The 22,516-nt window shown below is 35.0% G+C and overlaps 1 protein-coding gene across 1 annotated transcript in view; it reads left to right on the forward strand.

Moving 5' to 3' along the window:
• Positions 1-22,516, forward strand: part of CNTNAP2 (contactin associated protein 2) — a 1,027,914-nt gene that overhangs the window by 597,095 nt on the left and 408,303 nt on the right. The window contains exon 10 of the mRNA XM_064668935.1: positions 18,936-19,107. Coding sequence (XP_064525005.1) covers positions 18,936-19,107 — 172 coding nt within the window. The remainder of the gene's footprint in view (positions 1-18,935; positions 19,108-22,516) is intronic.

Consider the following 22,516-nt stretch of genomic DNA (forward strand, 5'->3'; position numbering starts at 1 on the left):
ACTTTGAATAGCTCAAAACATAAAAGAAAGAAAGAGGCTTTTAGCACTAATCTGAACATTAGCATTTTTTGAGGGAGAGAAGTGTTTTCTCAACACTTTCAATGTCAATTCAGTAATTAACACCTTCCTCCTCAAAAAGCCAGTCAAACTAATAGAGATTCCATCTATCTATCTATCTATCTATCTATCTATCTATCTATCTATCTATCTATCTATCAGTGTTTTAGTGGAGGCTATTTGGTAACTTCTCTTACTAGAGTTATTGTATCATGAGCACCCACAGCATTAAGAGAAATTAAAGAAATCTGGTTTCTTGCTCTGTTTTAAATATCTGAGTCTCTCATCTCCAGTGCAGAAAAAGAACTGAACCCTAAAATGAGCTGTTGATTTTTGACCGCACCTTATAGATTAATATTATACACCCAAGACACTTCTATTGAGTGCAGGTTTGAGAGAGATTAAAAGGAAATCAAAGGTGTTTGCGGGTACTTTTAAAAAGATATAAACGCTTGCATAACAAAAAAGCTAAAGTAGGTCCTTAGTAAGCTAAGTAATTTTATTCATATTAGGTTTTATTTATCTGTGGTTTTCTTTTTTTCCTTCTCATGCTTGACCTGGACTTTAAATGAAAAATACTGCTGAAATATAACATTGCAATTTTGTCCATCACTTGTTTTGTCTACTGAAAAGTTGTCTCATTAAAAAAATTTAACAATATTTTAAACACTAAACTCAATCCAACATTATTTTACAGAACTTCTTTTAAACTGTACATTGAATACTGGATAGTTTCTTCTGGGCTATTTTTATAGTAAAGGAATCAGAGAGTATTTTCTTTTATCATCAAAGGGAATAAATTAATATTGGTAAAACAAGAAACTTTCATGTATTCTGATGCATCTCTGGCCTGGAGATACCTGGGACTCAGGAGACTTAGGCAGCAGCTGGCCTAGCAGAACTCACATTTTATACTAGAATCTGTCAGATAACATGCAAAAAGATGGAAGTATGGATATACATCAAACAGAAGGGTTGTGTTGAAGCGAGGAGGAACCAAGGGATCCAGCAATACCTAGTTGCTGCAGTGAAGGGACATTGGGAGTACCTAAGTGAAGAAACATTGACAGGACCAGATAGCCCTTACTAGAGAGTTTTAAAGGCAGTCAAATATGAAAAATAAACATTAACTGATTATTTAGCTCTCTTGTCAACCCATGTTCTAGAAGTATAGAAGCTGGGAAAAGTGACAACACTTATTAAAGAATAACAGGAAGGATCTGACGATAAATCTGATTTCTGAACTGGAAGTAAATTAATAAAAGTCTGATTTGGTATAGAAATAATTTATGGATGAAACGAATCTATGTCGTTCTTGCAGAGGAGCTCACAGCTGTTCATACTAATCAGTAAGCATATGGATAAACTGCAGTCCAGCTGATATATCTGAATTTCAAAAGAAGCTTTAAACTAAGTTCCTTATCACAAGTTCTTCAAGTAACTGAGCTGACAAGCAATAAAAATAGGAGCTAGTACCATTATATAAGTCAATTATGTCTCCTCACCTTTTGAATGTTGTGCCCATTTTTATATGATCAGCTCATATCAGAAAGATATAGTGGAAGTAGAAAAGGATTATGAAAAGGGTGACAAAGCTGATCAAGACTTATGTATGAGAAGAGATTAAGAACAGAAAAAGCTTCTCATCTTGCTCTTGGATGAAGAAGGATGTGATCTAGTTTTGCAGTCATGAATGGCGTGGAAAATGTGCATAGGAAATGACTATTCAGTGTTTCTCACATGCCAAGCATTAATAGCATGTTTAAAATGAATGCAAGTATATTCAAATGCAAAACACTGCTCCAGATGAGATCAGTGTAACTGGCTTCCAAAAACAATTATGTCCCTTCACAGAAGAAAAGTTCATCAATAGATATTAAATACAAGTAAAGTGTGCAAACTGGTTCAAGTAGTCCCTTTATTGCACATTAAAAGGATTCAGGGGAGTATACCAGTGGATGCATCACCCTATCCTTGTTGTGTTCATACTTTTTTTTCCTGAGATTCTACTGCTGGTCACCTTAGAGACCATAGGGTTATTTTTATATTTGTTCAGGAACAAAAAATTGAAAAAAAAAGGTTGGTATTAGAGAAAATAGGAAGTAGTAAACAGAAGGGAAAGATATCTGTGAACTAGGGAAAAGAGAATTTGCAAAAAGGGTAAAAGATTAAACACACATAAAGAAGAGTAGAGACTTCAAAGAATGGTGAATAAATACATGGTAATGGAAATGGGAGAAAACCTGTATATCTGAATAGTGGAAATTCACAGTAGTGGGGAAAAGGTTTTATTGCTTTTTCTTTTTTATTACATGCAGAGTCTTTGCAGGTCACCGGGATATGGTAGCACATTATGCATGCCTTAGTAAGAGACTATGACTCTTTGGTGATTGTTTTCTCATGTGCTCAGGGCCTAATCTCCAGTCAGGGCTATTCATTTATATGCTGGGGACTCCATCTGTAGTATGATGTCAATCAAACAGCTGTGTTTCTGGACAACTAGAGGCATTTCTAAAGTTCAGATTCTGCCAAATTTAATAAGACAGTGTCAAGTATATTCATCTCAAAGCTTATTCCTTTTAATCTTCCTGTTTCTAGATTTAACATGAGTCTCGGGACAGAGTAGCTCAACTGAAAACAAAAATGACATGTATCTTTTTGTGCAGGGTAAATCCTTACCAAATTGCCTGTAATAAAGCCTTGCATTTTAAACATGAGAAGCAACCTTGTTCTAAAATTCTTATTAACTTTATTTCTTACATTATTTACTATTCACATTACCAAAGTCCATAAGGGAATAGTCCTTATTACCACATAAAGTTCTTCAAAGTTTAGTGTAAACTGCTATCAGAAGTCAACCTAAGAAGCTTTTTAACTTATGGAAGAAAGAAGAAAGTTCTCATGTGGTAAAATATCTTTCCTCTACTAAAGTTAATGAAGGCCAATTAACTGCAGTTGCAATGTCAGTATACTTTTTTCTTTTTCTTTTTACAGATCATTCATTTGCCTTGATACAGTGCTCTTTATGCAAATATGTAAACATGATTAATCATTATGAATTATCAAAAAAGAGCTTGAAAGATAAAACTTTCAGAAGAATGTCTAAAGCAGAGATCAGCTGTGCAAGTTGGTTCCAAGAACACAGAGTTCCATAAATTAGGGCAATAGTGGGCAAGTAATTAGATGCAAGATACGCTAGGGATGCATTTCCTACCCAATGTGCAAATGCCCTTAAATGCAGCTATGCACACATCTTGCCAGTAAAATTTGCCAGTAGTACTTATGCAGAAAATGCCAGAACAGAACTTTGAAAGCTTCTGGGAAAAGAAGGTTGAGGGAAAGATATCTGCAAGGTCAGAAGTTTTGCTTTAATCTTAGCAATATCCATGCTTGCTAATAGATATCCCAGATATGAAAAGTATCAAGTCTTACCTGCCGAAGGAAACAGGTACAGACCCAATATTCATACCACGGTTTCTAAAGGGGATGGTAGTTTTTTTGCAGAGGCCAGTCAGCAGACATCCCACAATGAAGCCTGTTAACAGTGTCCTGTGAAATAAATTGAAATAAAACAACCCAGATAAAACAGGACATATTATTCATCCTGGGACTAACACTATAATTTTTATCAGAGTAATTATTTTAATTAACTGTTCATGTTGTCACATAATCATTAGACAATATTTTTAATGGCATTTTTAAATATACACTTTTAAAATTCAATACTGGTGTCAAGTCAGAAGTCTGCATGTTTTATGTCATTTTCAATATAATTTTACAGTAGTAGCACTGTAGAATCCTGAGGGAATGAACCCAATAAAAAAAGCAATCTTGAAATGTGGCTAATAGATTGGTTGTGCATGTTATTCTGTTGACATTCTTTACACACTCAACTTAATGGGCAGAAGTACAAAATTTCCTGCAGGAAAAGACAACAGAATCTGTGGCAGTTTCAAATTCCCAGTGTTAATTAGAAAAAAAATCTGTAGTTATTTGGAAATAGAAGTAATTGAGCTTAATTATGGAAATGTATTTAAGACTTTTTGCATATTTTTTTCATTTTTTGTTCTATCAAAGAACTGCTAATACAATGGCAGAGAAGAAAAGGGAAATAACTGTTAATTTTTTGTAATCTAACATCATCAGCAAAAATTTTAAGTACATTTTCCTAAGTTTTCTAAGTTGCCAAGAGGCAGCTATAAATCTACAGTGTTAAAATTCACCTTTGAAACCTTCCTCACACTTTCCTACTTGTGCTAAAAAAAATTTAAAATATGTTATCTCTCCACAGAAACTTAAATTTGAATATTCGTGGTCTAGATACTGTGTTCTTTAATGGAAAGAAAAACTTTAAACTGTTAAAAGGTATATTTGTTATTAAATATTCCCTGCACTTTCAGATGTGGTATCTTAGTCATAGTTTAGAAACAGAAGGTTGAAGGTTATTGTCTTCTGTTTGCCTCAATCCATGAGGTAGATATTTAAGCCAACAGATTTCGGACCATTTTCTCTACATACACATATCTATTACCAAAAAATGCCCAGCACCCTAAGCCTGACTTTTAATCATAGGGAAAATTAAAAAAAAAAAAAAAGGAAAACAAACAAACAAACAAACAAACAACCCCACACACACCTCTGATTGTTAGTAACCATAGAAAAGAATTGGAGAGTTCACGAAGCAGCACCCATCGTCTAATCCTGCAGGAGCCACAGTTAGGTTTGAAATTTCCTATGCATCCTGGTAAAAGGATCTTATCCACAGAGGAATGCCTTTAGCCACTCCAGAGATATCTGCCATTCCAGTTAGCTGAGCATGCTAAATGAGCAGGTCAAGGGGAGTCACTCAAGAATTTAAAACCTCTGGGAACACCGGCCTTCCTTGTGTTAGATTCAGTCTTGCTGTGGCAATTCAGTGCTTCACAAAAGGGTGAAAATACATCAAAGTCTACTGATATATCAATGATTTAAAAAAAAAAAAAAAAAAAGACTCTAAGCCCATATATGCCCTTGCAGGTTACCAACAGAAGCCCTGATGAATAAACAGCAGTCCACTTTTTTCAGTTCTTCTTAACAATATCAAAAATTTACACACCAAAAATCACGTCACAACCTTCATTTATAACTCCAGAATCACACTAAGCTGTCATATGATTTCTTCCATTAATATATCAAACTCCATTTTAAAACACTGTGAATCCCTTTACCTCATTATCTGACTTGTTAAGTCCAGAGTTTCCCTCCTTGATGATTAGGAAATATTCTCTCTCTCTAATCTACTTGTGTTACTGAAAGTAGAGGGTGTAAGGGAGACGGGACAAAACAAATATGTGTAAATGTGTATTAGGTGCACATTTGTTATAGTGAACTTCAAAAAGTGGCCCTTGTCAAAAAGAGGGATATGAATAATATTTTGGGTGACAGTATTGGCATAGAAATCTATATTCAGTAATTTGGTTGAATATTTTGGGGATAAACATTGCTTATGTCTTTGCTGCCTTGCAAATATTTTTTAAGGCAGTAGAGTTAGAAGAATATATAGGGAACATCTCTGATCATTTTCCTCTAAAAGATAATGCTTGTATTCTATAAATACAATTCAGATTTCACTATAATATGAGAAGGCAATATTGTAGTAAATTTGATAGCTGAAGTTTTTTAGGTTTTGGTATAGTTACCTAAGTTTTTCAGAACACATTTATAAATTAGGGTACTTGATTTAGGTAAGTTTGTAGTTTTCAAATAATTATATTGTTTTCCAAAGTTTTTCTTCTCTTGGACAGCTGCTATACAATTCTTATAATGCACTTTCTGCTGTCTTTGGAAAATTGACCTTTGACTCTTCAGCCATTAGTTCCTTGTTTTGTGTGTATCATAACATTTTCTTATGTTTCATTTGTGAATTGACAGAACTGAATGATGTGTCTTCTTAACTCGTGAGAATGTGAGTTCAGAATGTGAGTTGAGAATGTAGTAACATAATGAAATAACAGTTTCTGCTTATAAGTCATCAGTATTAACTTTGATAGCTGTGGTAAGCTTTGAAATGAGCAGGTTGTACCTCTCCATTTATATCATTGTATTTATTATTTATTGTTGTGGGTTTTTTCTTGGGACCATTGCTATCCAGTATTTTCCCTGTAATGCCTCATTTGATAGGCTTCAATGTCTTTCCAAATAAGTAGCTGCTTTTTATCATTGCCAATCAGATCAATTTTGTGCAATCTAGTTGACATGACTCATAAAAATTCATCCTGCCAAAGCTCTCTCCTCTTTCCTGAAGGCTGGCACTGCTATAATTTTTGTAATGTTTTCTGTATTTTCCAATTATGAACAACCATCTTGACATTACTGTAAAATGGATATGTGAAAGATCCATGACAATAACTGAACGTTTTGAGTGCAGTTTCCCTTCTATATATATATATATGTGTATATGTATGTGTGTATGTCTTATCTGCAAGTTTTTAGGAAGCTCTGAATGCCTGTGAATTACAGAAGCCTTCACTATTTTCATGGTTTAAGTGGAGGTACTTTAATTCTAAGGTAAATCTAACTTTTTAAAAAGAAATTAACTGCTCTTTAATTATAAGTTTACTCTTCTAAAAGAAATCAGTCTGTAATGGTTCTCTGGATAACAGAAGACAAAGTCATTCAAACAGTATAATCTAATCATTCTGAACTGGAGTCCAGGTTAAGAAATGTCTGACTTTCTGTTCTTATAAGTGCTATCAATTATTGCCTTTCTCTGACCTTATTGTCTTAAAAATAGCCCTCTGATAACATTGCTTCACTGTGCTAAAGTGTCCTTGGATTTCAAGGTTAAACATTAATGATTAGTAAATCAGGTTTCTTACCGAGATGCATTTCTCTCAAATGTACTGCCCGGTCAAACTTGGAGAATTACAGTCTTGCTAATTGTTGTACATACAGTTGCTTGATGGTGGCAATATTCTGCTTTCTCTCTTCACTTTTTCTCTCCTTTTTACTCCTTTCATGCATAGATGTGGAGGCAAATTAAATACATATATTCCCATGAATGTCTTTCAGATTAGAACTGGTCTTAAATTAGTTCTTTTCCCTAATGAATATTGCAAAGAACATCAAAATTTACAAAAATATTCCTGCTTACAAAATGTACCCCATGCCTTCTAATCCAAAAACACAGCTTTGTGAGTGCTGACTTCTGCAAATTGCCAACATGGGAACTAAATCTACTATATGTAGACATATAGAAATAGGACCTGACTGTGACTGGTACTGTGCAGAAGCACATTGATTTCTGATGGTGAGAAAATGAAGAGTGAAATGCAAATATGTATTTCTGTATGAAGCAGTGCTAAATGGTTGTTGTCATTTCACACTGATCTCTGACTGCAATAAAAGAAGGACTCTATTTGAGAGGAATCCCCAAAATGGTACCTTTCCAGTTTTTCACTTGCATTTCAAATCCTCCTTACAAAATATTTAAGTTAAAAAGGCAAAAAGAAAAGTAAGAACTCAGGGTATGTGATCTGAAAAAGCCTAAAAATTACATACCTAGTCATTTGCAACCTGTCCAGGTAATTTGTGTAAGTATTGTTTGAGTCATTATGTTGAAGGCTAGCTTTCATGTGTGATGAGGACTTCACTACTTACCATCCTCTCAACACAGACAAATTTTGCTGATAATAAAGTTAGATAGGATGTAGCAGCTGGTCTCCTGTGCTCTGTTGCCCGTGCTATTTGAAGCCATATTATCAAGACAATGCTACCTACAAGATAGGAAGGTAAATAATTTGAGATAATAAGGCTTTTACATTAAACCTCTGCATATGTGGACTTACATGTGTACTCACATGATTTGTTGAGTAAGGACTTGTGGGATTAAACTGCAAATGAAAAAACATTCCTCTTTTTTGCAGTGACATCTGTAATTTTAGCCACACAAAACCCTATATGAAGTCAGCGGAATAGTTTAGATTCTCTAAACATCTTTATTAGTTTTCCAAGAGGTGCTGAGTGATTTTTTTTTCTTTTGTGCTCATTTGATTCATATATATGTTGTTTTGGGCACTTTAGATACAAAATTCAGAAACCTAGTTTTTAAGAAATTCGTAAAATCCAAGCCATAATCAGAGAAAATCCTTTTTAATCTTAGTCTCTTTTCCAAACCAAGCAAATCTTTAAATTTTATTTCCAGCTCAGCTGAAACCACAACACCACACAAGACAGGAAATGAAAAGGACTGGAGACTGACATCCCTGTTTTGCCAGCTGAATAACAGTGACTGCTAAGTTGTTGCCTCTTTTCCTCATTGGCTCAAAATCAATATTACTTTGGTTTAGTGACTGAGAGTCTAAGAGCAACAGAAAGAGTAGGAGACACTGAGGTTAGATGTAATTTCCCCGTCTTCTTTTATCACTTTCTCTCCCAGCACCTTCCCTCAGATGCACTCCATACTCCTTTTAACTACCAATGCATTATGCTGCTTAAAATTTCATGTTTGTAGCAAAGACCCCTAAATAGAAAAATGTTTTTAATGTTAGGCACTATTAAAAATACTGTGAAGTACCAATCTAACAGCCAGCAAAGAACATTGTACAGATGAAGCAGACAATAGGGCAATTTACATTATAATTGATTTTCTTGTTCTTTCCCAGTAGACAATAAAGAGTGTATGTATATAAATGTCTGGAAATTAATGCCATTCATACAGCTCTGGGCTTTTCGCATAGTTTAACAGATCTATTTAAATACTTTATATTGTTTAAAAGAAGCTATCAATAACTATAGGAAAAAGAGAACACCTCAATGAGTTCAAATGCAAAAAGGAAACAACACGCCAGGCAGAAGCAGGAATGGGTTACTCAAGAGAAATTTCCCATTGCTCAGAGTTAAAGCTGGGAAGACCAAAGCTCAGCCGAGGTTGAAGTTCCAAGGGTTTAGAGAAGATAGATCCAGTTATTTCTTGAGGGAATATGACAAGAAAATAAAAGGCAACAGACACAAGTTACAACACAAGAAATTCTGATTAGATATGTGAACATATTTCACAGCCATGTGAGTGATCAAACACAGGAAGAGTTTATCCAGATTGGTTCTCAAATCCCCAGTCTCAGAGAAAGTAAACTGGACTGGACACATCCCTAAGTAACCTGCCCTAATTTGATTGCCTCTGAAGAGCAATTTGGATCAAATCACCTCAGAGGTCACCTCTAAATGAAATTATTTTGTGATTTTATAATAATTTTATTTTTCATAAATGACTGAAATTTTGGTCTTTATTTTCACACTCTCTGAGGCATCACTGAAGAAACCAGTGTCAATACCAATGAAAGGTAACTGCCTGATACCTGTTAAAGATTTTAGTTGAGCTTCCATTGAAAGTAAATATTTTCAAATTCATCCACCATAATTTCTCTGGTTATTTAGAAAATTTAAGAGTATGAATATAACATTAAAAAAGAACCCCAAATTTCAAAAGTTAAGATTTCTTTTAGATTTGGGTAGCTTTAATATTCTTTGTGTAGCTTTCCTCAACACACTGAATTCCTCCACTCATTTTGATAGGAATCGTTCAGCATTACAGTAAGAGGAAATCCATCCATCTTGGATGTTGCATATCAATAACATTATTTTCCCTGTATACTTTACAGTGTATATTTCCAAGAAAACAAAGAATACATTTTCTTTCAAGAAAATAACCTATTTTTTTGGATATCAGTCAATCAATATCACTCATCTTAAAGCACTTTCAAAATATGACTTAATAAGGTTAAGACACTTTATCACAGTTAAGCCCTGTAACTTTTTATTAAAAAAAACTCTCATTGACTTTATGTTGGGTCACTGTTGAGTCACTACTATGTTGGATCACTGTTGCTATGCCTGCTGTGCTTTTGAACAGACAGGCAAGATGTTTAAGAAATCTCCTTCATGTCATTAAACTTGATTTTTATACTTGTAGGAAGAAAGAAGGATTATTTTGTGGTTTAAATTTAAAGTTTCATTCAGTTCTTTTGAAAATAAATTGCCTGATTGGATTTTTCTATCATTATTTAAAAAGACAGGATGTTGAACTTAAAGTAATTTCTGTAGGTACTTTCTACACTTTTTCTTTTGTACATATTCCTTGTTTTGAGTGAGCAGACTTGTAACAGATTAAAGATTGGGTGAACTGAGAAAGTAGAAATGCACCATAATCCAACAGCTGGAACTCTTTTCAATAATTTTTTAATTGTACACAATGAAAGATCCATTTCTAAAATGTCAATATTTTCTCTTTTTTTTTTTTTGAGAGAAAGAATATCAAGTTAAAAAAAACCCATAAGCTGAAAAAAACTCCAACAAAATGGTGGTCCTTTCTAACATTGAAGTCTTAGGATAATAGACTTTTTCTTCTTTCTGCTTAGTGAAATGTTTCCACTCCTAATAGCTTTACGTAATTATGGAGATAACAGAAAATGGATTTTGTTGTTATTATTGTTGTCTGGAGTTCATTCTCATTTATTTTATGGATTTCTTTCTAATATTAATATGGTTTGAATATGCACTACTATGTGAGTGGTTTCCACTTATAACAATGTTAAGGGTTGCTACTTTTCACTTGAAATACAGCTACAAATTATGTGCTATAGATAAATTAGCTCAGATTCAAAAAGGCAACAATGTGTGCATTTACGCTGTAGGGATTCTTTGATATTTCTTTTCAGATTTGGAAAGACAATCTATTTCTATATATCTATTTCTAAATAGGAATGAGAAAGTTAAATATAGTTTTAATCAGGACCACCTGGAAAAAAACAAGAAACAAACAACAACAAACTCCATTGAAGTAGGCAGGAATTTGAAGGGTTTAACGATGACAAAATCAAGTCATTTCTGGAGAAAAAGTAAAAAAAGACAATGCAAGGGAAGCAGAACAGCAAGTCAAATTAAAGATCGAAAATTATCTGTGCATTGAGTAGATAATACCTGACTTATTTCTTTTGTGATTTGAACAAGTATCACTTTTAGTATCTAAGTGTATTTTTGACACTATTTTACTAATTTTTTTCCACTTATGCTTCTCATTTTTAGATGCTACCATAAACTGTTAGTGATATTTAATCTTTTTTTCTGAGCAGACAAGAATTATGTTTCAGCCTCTCAAATATCTGGGCATAGTTTTGTCCAATCTACAGAAGAACTTCAGAGATAACCATAAAGGAGTAGAAGTCATTATGTTTCACAGTCATGTAGCTGGAAGAGACATCAGTCTCACCTGCCACGTATCTAAAGACAAAATCAGTTAAACCAGTCTTATGCAATGATTATATTTGTTCTCATCCATCACCAAAAAAATTTGGTCATCTTATGACAATTTAGTAACTGTTGATGTATGCCTGTGTTTGTAATATCTAGTATGGCTCTTAGGGAAACTAAGTCTGCAGGAGCAATTTTCAAAGACACTATTATCATACTTGGTTTGCAACAAGTCTTTTTCCGTTAAATATTTTTAACTAAGAATACTAACAGGTAGTCTCTTTTCTAAATATAAAAGTCTTTTTAGATTATCAGATAATATTTCTTTTCTATTTTAGTATTATTTGAACTAGCGTGTGAAGTTTAGTTATTTAAACAATAGGTATTTAGGACGTCTTATGGTATTTATTAAGACTGAAATAATTTCTTGTGAATGAAAATCATGCTTGTGTTCTGCTAAATTAGTTAAATTTGCTCCCTTTGGCAATATAGTACATGCATTTTTTTAAAAAGTTACAGTGTTATGTGATCTGAGAACAGAGGTTCTATGAGCATCTTTCCTCCTAGATGAGGTTGGGTACAATCTGCCAGACAATATCTCTATTTGGGAATGACATGGTCTGCATGTTTTGCAGGATAGGACTTTGAAAGTAGGAGAGGTATCGTATTTGTAATTACATCAGGGTAAAAAAAAAAAAAACAACCAAAACAAAATGGTGAAAGAGTACCTTTGGCATGGAAAAATAAAGGGAAAGGAAAAAGATGTCATAGTTAAAGGTGAGAAATACCTCAGTGCCCATTGCAATTCATTTCAAACGCCTGAACTGGTACTATTACTTTGCAACCTGAAAGCCTGAGTTACAAACCTGTTATTTTCCAACTGTAACAGGAAGGCCCATATATATTTGAATACTTCAAATTCTACGACCGCACATTTGGAAAAGTGCCTCAAAACAGTTCTTAAGTGCACGACTGTTCACACTAAGTTCCCCGGCAGTCTCAAAAAAGCACTCAACAAAGTTGTTGAAAAGAGACAATTATAATGTAGTCATAGAATCATAGAATCAGCTGGGTTTGAAGGGACGTCTGAGATCATCAAGTCCAACCCTTGATCCACTACCACCATGGTTACTAGACCATGGCACTAAGTGCCACATCCAGTCTCATCTTATCCTTCCTTTTTTGCTGTCGGTAGTTTTCCTGTGTACTGTTAAAGTTAGCCTGCCTGGTTTTTGGTTTTGCTTTTGTCAGGGGGCCTTCAGAACTGTATTCCTCTATTTTTTTTTTCTAGGCTGTAATCCTAGACATTTAGTATCTTGTAAAAGAGTATTCTTGAAACTTGTTTTGTGGCTTGAAGATAGTCTGTTCACAGATAGTTGCTCAAATTTTATCTGAGTATCTTTTGGGCTTTTTCTTATCTGCCTGTTTCTTTCCTCAGTGAACTACTTATAAATAATACCAGTATAATTATATGTTCAGATAACCTGTTATGACATGACCTCTTTCTATGGTCATGTTATAACCTCTTTCTATGGTTTGGTCACCTAACCCTAGAATTTCTCTGGCACATGGCAAAGGAAATTGGTAGTGCTATATCTCAGCTAGAGATATTTTTTTAAAAATTCAGTCTCATCAAGAACTGTTAAGTACTGAATCAGTGTCAATACACCAAAGTAAAATCTAACTGAGGGTTAAGGAATGACAGCATACAGAGAGACTAAAAAATCTCAGTACTTTTCCAGAACTGGCTCCAATTCATAAGCAGACAGCTGGTGATAAAACATTCTTAGAGAAAAGGGTATGGCTGAAGACCAGATTTCTAGAAGAGACAAAAAAAATCAGAAACCACACCACTGGTAGAAAGTGCTGCCAAGTCGTGTGAGATTATGTTCCTAGAATCATACAACCATAGAATCAACGGGGTTGGAAAGAGACCATCAAAACCAACCCTTGATCCAAGGGTTAAACTTTTGTTAAACTTTTTCATCATACTACAATTTACATGTACAGAGAAGATTCTGGGAAGTCCACTGGAGACTTCATTAATACTAGCATGTTTTACCTAGGGGGTCATGTGTGTCTCAGGAGTGCTAGTAGTACATCATCATCTTATTCTAAGCTCTAGCATTAGTAAACTCCATTTTTCTCTGTGTATAGAGACATATTTGGGTTTTTAAGGTTAGTAAGGTTTGCATTTGTTGGGATAGAATGCACTGCCTTGCATTCAACCTCTGTATTTCTGTATATGCAACACAATGAAGGCAAAATAAAGATTAATTTATTAGAATTTATTAGAAAATTACTTATTCAAGAAGTTGGTAACTTTCAAACACAAACAGAAAAATTGTAGTCCACATTCTGGTTTGCCTTACTGTGATCCACCAAGCTGAAACTCTGAAGTTGTGTTTATTTTCATCTTTGTTTTCATCAGTATATGTTTCTATGATTTTCAGAACAGTTCTTACAGTTGCTAGAAATGAGATTCAAAGGTCTTGGCAAACCCTATCCTTAGTCCTCATATTCCCTAATACAGAAGGATGACTGGAGTTAAAGCAAGAGGCATTACTCTGTTGAAACCTCCTTTAATGGTTTGGTATTTCTTCAAATACTTAGAAACTATATGTGTGTGTTTTTAAGCATTTCTGTAGTTTTACAGAGATGCAATGAAATAAAAAAAAAAATTCTATTCATCTCTTCTGCAATTTTTTTGGTTTATTTCATGATTTTGAAGCAGGAACTTTCTACTTTTCCAAGGTTATTGCCTGTCTTCCACTTCACATTAAGGGCCCCATTCTGGTTTGACTGAAACAAGGATAAAATACTACAGTGAATTTGGGTCAGTAGGTGGATTGAGCTTTCTTTTCAGTGTTTATTCCTGCTTATTATCATGTGAAAAATCAGCTGATCTTCAATCTAAGTATATTGTTAGGCACTGAATTTGAGTTTTGTTCCATGGGTTCAGAATAACATCTTTCAATTCTGTTTGATGTGTATAGAAAATTTCAATTACTTGTTACTTGAATGAGGCTGCACTGCTATTTATCCTGACCAACACAGAATTTTTGTCCTGACCAATAAAGAATTTTTTTTCCTTTCTCTCACTCTGCACAGCAGGGATCCTGGGTATATACTTGAAATACCCTACCAATATAAATCACTATCAGACTTAAGATCAGTCACTTTTTCTATTGATTACTAGATCCTGCATCTACCCATGCAACTACCTGAATACAATATAGTCTACCAGTTAGATATCTAAGATAACAGTTACTTTTTTTTTTTATTGAGGAATATTTTTTCTTTTAAAGAAGTAAAATATCAAGTACCATGTCTATACAAGCATTGGCCCATCATTAACTTACAAATGAAACAAAAGAAAAAAATTTGTAATGCCACAGAAGAAAAACTGTTTTCTTGTCACAATAAAATTTGCATTACATTTCAAGGAAAATCTGAGTGTTTAATATAGGGATACTAAATAATATCAAAATGTACATTCAGACCCTGGTATGGTATTTCATTCTTTCATTTCAGGCCAGATCTCAGAAACAAGTAGTTTAAATCAGATGTTTAAAGACATATTCTGACTGTATGTTCTTCCATTATTATACCATGGACCTGAACGTATTCTTCCTTCAACTTCCTTTCTTATAGTGCCTTTCATAGAACATTATTCAGCTGATTGGAAGAGAGACATAATAGACCTTGACACTGGAAAAGGAATATTTTTTTAATTTCAGAAGTGTTTTATTATACTGTATTTGTTTGATTTTTTTTAATTTTAATATATTAAAGAGACTTCTAACATAGAAAAGAGCATGAATTAAAACCATAGATTTTCTGATTTTTCTTGCAAGTTTGAAATAGGATCAGGAGCTGGATCAAGAGTTTTGACTGTTCTGTATTTGGTAAGTCAGAATGAAGTCCTGGATACAAATTTTATCGAATGCAAGAAAATTCAGATTTAATCCATGTCTGACCTTTGCAGGATAATCCATCTCTTTGTGGTCTTAAAATGTGAAAAATAAAATTGTAAGATACAGATTCTGTATGGAAAAAGTCAGAAAGATGTAGAAATTACAGGATAACAGAGTTTACCTGACTTTAAAATGCATTTGTAATCATAAGCATGAGCATTGTTTTAAATGTCTAAACTGCATTTTATGTGCATTTTGTAAATGTACATAGTTTGTTGTCAACAAGAAGATCAATACAGTACTGTCCAAATTGTTCATTCATTATATAGCCTTTCTAGTGACACCATTACTGTCAGCTTTGGTTATAGAACTTCATTTATTTAAAATTTCATTCACTGTGGGAAGGATGAGGAAGTGAATCATGTCTCAATAATGGAAATCTGGAAGGAGAAGGTGTTGTCGTGTGTATTGAATTAACAGCCACAAGGTACTAGGTCATTTTGAGGTTTATATTTCAGGCAGAAGTGTTGCTCAAATGATTATCACTGGAATTATCTTAAGTGTTCAGGTCCCACCAAAATTAATGGGCTTTAGACTAGTAGTTCAAAACCTGTGTAGTTTTTATATACAAGGCTTATCTGGTTGCTTTTGAAATTATCTCTGCATAATTATCTGTTATAGTATAGCATGACTGAAATGCCCTGACACCCAGTCAGCCTCACAGACAATTTATGCAATGTGCTGTAAGAATGCATAAACCCTCCCACCCCCATCCAGTTTTCTTACATGACTAAAAACAGCAAATGGAGTAGCAGCAAGACAAGAAAAAAAAGACATACGAATGAGAAAATCAGAATCTCAAGATGACTAATGCTTAGTGTACCCTACTCTCTTGAGTAATAGAGGAAAGCTTGATTTATGTAGTTAGTATGGAGCAGCTGCCATCTCCAGCTACTCCATCCCACGACTCTCTCCTTCTCCAGTCAGTGAGTGCAGGGACCTGGGGTCTCCACCACGGCTGCGGGACCCAGCTGCCACCTTCCTGTTTGCAGGTTCAACCAGTAGCAAAGCACAGAGAGTGCCCTAGAGAGCAGTAATAACTGTGCACCAATATTGTGTATGCCAAGAGCCCATACTTAGATGCAGTGAAGCTGAGAATCACATATTGGAATACCTCTGTGGTTTGTTCTTGAATGGTATCAAGTACTAGTAACAATTTGCTTAAATATATTGTTAAAGCTGACAGTACATTTGTAACTTAGATATCTAGTTCATGCTCTTTATGATGTGAAGAGTGAATTGTGGCTCTTGGTTTTGATCTACTTTTCAGTTAGTGTTTGAAGGATGGTGGATAATCTTTCATTGTATTCAGATATATCTGTATAATTTCTCTGGCTTTGCTAGGTTTACATGAACATTGCTAAGAATTTATCCCAGTGTTGGTAACTTTGAATTTAATATTAAAAACGAAGGAATTGTGGAAGTGCTCTGAACTGGAAGATGATATGTAGGTTTCCTGCACAGCTCTGCTGATGCACTGAAGATCTAAATGGCCATGTGCTTGGTGTTAGTTTGGGGATTCTTGTTTGGAAGCAGTTATGGGGAACGTTCAGTGGCAGTTTAAAAAACAGACAGTTATACTGCAAGAGTGACCTGCTTAAATATAATTGGAGAAAGCATCTATTAGGAACATGCAAATATTGTGCTTGCATCCTCCAAACAACAGAGAATTAACTTGCACTTTTGTCTCTCTGTACTGTTGTCTGTAAAGTCTTTAACAGTTTAATCAGTCACTGGAAAAAAAACACTTGAAAAAAGTTGGAGGCAGATTTCTGAAAGCCCTGTCCCCTTTTCATCAGATAGGTCACTAGTCAGTGCACATGATGGGAAGACAAGATAAATGATGTCCCTACAACTTGATTTTTCTGCCAGTCCAAAATAAAAATGAGGTTATTATGCACTAGTTAGGCATTTGGGGGATTCCTAGGAGCTTTCCTTCTCCAGTGGATGTGTATTAGTGTGAGGGGTATATTTGCCTTCCTCATAGAAGTTTATGACTCCTTGCAATTTTACTCCAGATGTGATATGACCCCAAGGCAAGCCTTTGCCTAACTCCTTAAAGTACCTGTCAGAGCAAACTTTTACCTTTGTCACTGCTTAATTACTATAGCATCTCTGATTAATTCTGTACCACCATCAGTGAACTCTGAAGTAAATGTTTACTGAAGTGAGTAGGGGAAATTTAGGAGCTACCAACAGTAAATTTAGATGATGGGCAAGGTTGTTTCAGAAAACCTTAAAAAGCATTACTGATTATATGAATGCTCTGGCAAAACCTTTCAGTTAAAATGTGACTTGATTATATTTTGGGAAAGACTTACGTTTAACTTGGGGTTTTTTTAGTGCCAAAGTAGACATCATCTGTCCTCAAGCCACAGTTGCTTGCTTCTGTCCTCTATTCATTGCCCTCCCTTTCAGCCAATTCAACTGCTTGTGTGACATGTGATAAACTGTGTTCAAGAATGGAAGTTAAAATTATGTTCATTCCCTTTTTTTCCTGCTGCTGTTCAAAGTATTGGTTTGATAATCTGTAATTCTCCTGTCTCCACAAATGGTATTGAAAAGGCAGTAAGGCATTGCAGATAGACAAGTTGGCTGGGAAAGTGGGAGAAGGAATGGGAGCTGCATAATCTGTCTTAGCTACCAAAACAAATGTGTGTGATTTTTTTCCTCTTGACAGACAAGTACTGAGTGGCTGGTCATCTACCTAGCTGAACTCTGCTACACCATCATGCATTTTCAAACTTTTTACCTTTTTTTACCAATAAATTGTTGTTAGCCCCTCTCTCTTCCTTCCTGATCTCATGGACCTCTCGAACAGATTCTGTCTAAATTATTTTCTTGAAGGTTTTCCAGGGAGGTCATTGTTAAAGATTTATAAGTAGAGAATGAGGCTCTCCACTGTCTTATCGAGGACATTTTTCTCAAGTAAATTGACACATTCACTTCCGAAGGGCATTCAGTTAGACAATTGCATACAAACATCCTCTGTCTCCTTGCCTTTTAGCCTGAGCAAGACACTAATTCATTATCATCTCTTATAAACCACCTTCAAACAGACAAGAAAATAAATGTATTCAGAGCAAAACTGAAAATACTACAGAATGTCCTCAGATTCCTCAGAAGTGGTCCAGGATATTAGATTTTAGGGCTATTTTCAAGTTTACAGAAAGTTTCCAATATAAATGTTCATTGCCCATGAACAAAAAGACAAAGTGACAAAAAGAGGAAGCCTAGTTCTAGAGAAAGCTGAACTGGAAATTCACTTCATGGTATACATGGAATATATTTTTATTCAGAAAAATCAGAGAAATTGGAATGTGATTCCTAAAATATAGCAAGGAGATAAATCCTTTTCCTATTCCCTTACTATTTGTATGAGAGAGAAAGAATGAGAAACAGCAGTAGAGAACTGGAGGAGGAGAAGGGTAAGAGAAGACTTCCACCTTTTAGACAAAAATTAGTTGATCGTCAGCTGTACTATATATATTCTTTCAGGTAGTTGCCAATTACTTAACAATATTTCCATGTTAATGAATAACTGTAATAAATCATTGCCACATTGTCTTTTTTTTTTCCCTCATCTAGAAAACATCTCTCTTTTCCTATGAAAAAAACCTGGCTTAAGTAATAGTATATGCAGTTTATAATGCTCTTTATTTTGGTGCTCTACAGGGTTTCCTGTACAGATGAATGACTCAGATCACTCGCTACTTCAGCATTCTTTTCAAGGATGCATGCAGTTTATTCATGTGGATGATCAGCTGGTGGATTTGCATGCAGTGGAGCAAGGCCAACTGGGAAGCTTTGCTAATGTCACCATTGACATGTGTGCCATTATTGACAGGTAAGTTGCAGAGAGATCACCCATAGTATGGTACACTGATATGTCCTGCATATTCTGAAAATTTACAGTGATACAGAAAAGATGGTCCTGACACTGTCAGTGATCATGTCAAGGTGGTCCTACCTTTTTAGCAGTGGGAACCAGGCTTAGGTGATGGAGAGAATGGCTTTAAATTGTAGACTGTGTAGGGTGCAGTGGAAGGCATGTCTCAAATCTCCCCACTCACAGGCAGAGGAGGAGGTGAAAAGTTCTTGTAAGTCAGATTCATCCTGCAGATCAATAATAGGGCTGCCTTGAATAGAGGAAACTCTTCACACATTTTGTCTGTTTCTTAGAGTGTTATGGAGATCTTTTTGCAACTAGAAGTTGTGCTTCCTGGCTTCAGTGCCTTCTGGATTCACTGAATTCCTCAGAGAACTAAAGCAGGCCCACATGTTTGCATATCTGTGCATGTAATAAATGCTCAAACCCTATTAAAATATTGCCTACTGGGTTTGCTTGTTTGTTGGTTTTTTTCCAAACTGAGAAGAGTAATTCAGAATTAGGGCAGCCTTTTCCTCTGAGCCCTACCTTTTCATCCACTTATGTGTTTTTATTTATGTTGCTTCTGATTAATAGTTTTTTTGTTGGCAAAAAAAGAAAATACTAGGAATGACAGGAAAAGAACAAGTAGCCCAACTCCTGAATGCAAGCAACATGGCTTATCATGAAAACTACTTGTATATTAAACCCATTCAGCTGAAAATCTGAAAATAGCTTTTTTAAATACAGCTATGAAAGAAGCAAAGAGTACAAGATCATAGAACCCTAGAATAATTCAGGTAAAAGGCACCTACTGGAGTTCATGTGGTCCAAGCCCCATTCAATGCAGGGCCAACTTCAAAGCTAAATCAGGTTACTCAGGGCCATGCCCTGAATTGACTTCTGAATATCTCCAAGGATGAAGATTCCACAAGCTGAGTAACTGGATATCATCAGCAAATATCTGCTTGGTAAAGAAATGCATGTGCTTTTCATTTCCTACTGTACGTTAGGAGACTCTCAAAGAGATAGATGCTATTGTAAAAAATGAAGTATGACGTGCTGCTTTGGTCTTGCAAAATGCCTTCTCTTCCTGAAATGTAAACATCCATTTGCACTAAACAAGTTGTGGTGAGTTGACCATGGCCAGCAGCCAAACACCTACCCTAACTTTTGCTCTCTTCCCTTTCCTGGGCGATGGGCAGAAAACCAGAAGGAAGGTGAAAAGACTTGTGGATTAAGATGACAGTTTAATAAGAAAAGCAAAAGCTGCACATGTAAACAAACAAAAAAAAAAAAAGACAGAGGAATTCATTCACTACTTTGCATCAGCAGGCAAATGTCCAGTTGCTCCCTGGGAAGCAGGCCCTCAGCATGTGTAATGGTTGTTTGGGAAGAGAAACTTCCTCTTCCATTCTCTTGAGTTTTTATTGCTGGGCATGATGTTGTACGGTATGGGATTTCCTATGATCAGTTTGGGTCAGCTACCCCAGCTACGTTGCCATCTAAATTCTTACCCACCCTCATCCTCCTGGCCTTTATGGGGAAGAGTGTGAAGAGAAAGCCTTGATGCTGTGTAAGCCCTGCCCAGCAGCAGCCAAAACTGCTGTGAAGATTAATTTAGTAACTTCATCCCAGACAGACCCAGTATACCACTAGAGTAATGTCAGTGTTAAGGAGCATGCTTTGTGGTGTACCACTGAGTTGTTCTGGCATGTCAGGCTACCTTATATTGCTGCTCCTCATGGCCCTATTGAAGATTGAAGTCACAGTGAAGAGAGGAAGTGACAAGCTGCTGTCATAGCCATGGAGTTTGTTCTGTCTCTTCACGCATATCTGAAATTAAAACGAACTTCTGTGGTTAGTATTTGGCAGCTTGAATTGCTTGGTTTTATTTTGAATATTTGTTTTTTTGGAAATGTAAACTAACTTGGAAGAAAGAATGTGAAGATACAGCTAATTAAGTCTTTGCTTTTATCCCCAGTGGATAAATCTAAGCTTATGTGGCAGTTTGTATTGATCCCAATGATTGAACCCACTTACGTGAGTTTCTATTAGAAATAATTCAGTTATTATAGGGAAGTTAAGCTTTTACAATGTAATTACAAGTAACTTACAGAGTAAGTTAATTAGAATCAAAGCTTTACAATGCATTTATGAAAAATAAGACTTCCTGTATGTCAAGCAGCTTACTTTGGAAGATAACTTCATATAAAAGTTACTATTTAGAAGCTATTTCTTTCTATAACGCATCATATACATTTAAATATGCTATATATATATGCTATATGCCACATAAAAATATTATATATAGTGACCTTCCATTATGTGACAATATTGTTATGCTTTATATATATATATAGTGTATTATATATTACATTTATTATATATATAAAATCTGTATTCATAATATATTTTGTCATAACAGTGTTTTAGATATGGTTATGTATGTATGTTTTCTTTATATAAGAGATGTATTCTCACTCTGTTTCTCTCTTCTGCTACCTTGGACGCTGGTATCATCCTCATATAAATTAAAATTGTATGTCTTACATTTATGCTTTTTAATCACAGGAAGATTGTGTTGCAAGCAGAGTAATAATTGTGTAATCATAGGAAATTAGAATAGTATTCAAAGAATTTTCTTAGGGTTGGCTTTGTTTTTTGCAGTGATTGAGATGTAATCAAGTTTGTTGTTTTCCCACAATCAAGTTTATTTCTCTGTAGTTTGCACTTCAAAACAAAGCCTTTGGCTGAGAAATAACAATGCCAAGCTTTAGATCTGATTGGATTTTCATTGCTGTCTTATTAACATGTGCAAATAAGAGTTTACGAGCACTTTTATTACAATATGCCACTATATATAACATTTTTTATGTGGCTTTCTTTTCAAGAATCTGAGTACCATGTGTGCTATACACCATCTCAATCTCACTTCCTTTGAAATGGGAAGATACTCATGGCGTGTTATAATGGGATCCTCCTGCTTTTTTTAAATAAGTTTGGATCTGAATCATAAAGGCTTCAGTCATCATCAGCATGGAAATCGCTTTCATAGCCACACTTCAATGAAGACCCACACTGGGCAAAAAGATAAGCTGTCACATTGAATTATTCCTATTGCAGACTTCCACCATTTGATTCGGGGGACATAAGGTGAAGTTGTAAATGATGGCATTTTTCATCATTAACCAGAGTGGTTAGTAAGGAGGGGACAGTTTTTTCTATAGGAGTGTAACAAAAGGTGCTGAAGGTTGGTTGAGTTCTCATGTTGTACCTGCATGGAGGTAACTGTATCCAAAGTCCCAGGTTCTGCCAAGCTAAACACTGGCCCCTGTATGGAAAAGGTTTCTGCATTTTATTTCCAGTAGCTTTTTAAGGTGTTTGA

The sequence above is a fragment of the Pseudopipra pipra genome, chromosome 1, assembly GCF_036250125.1.
Source record: "Pseudopipra pipra isolate bDixPip1 chromosome 1, bDixPip1.hap1, whole genome shotgun sequence".
Taxonomy (NCBI): Eukaryota; Metazoa; Chordata; class Aves; order Passeriformes; family Pipridae; genus Pseudopipra; species Pseudopipra pipra.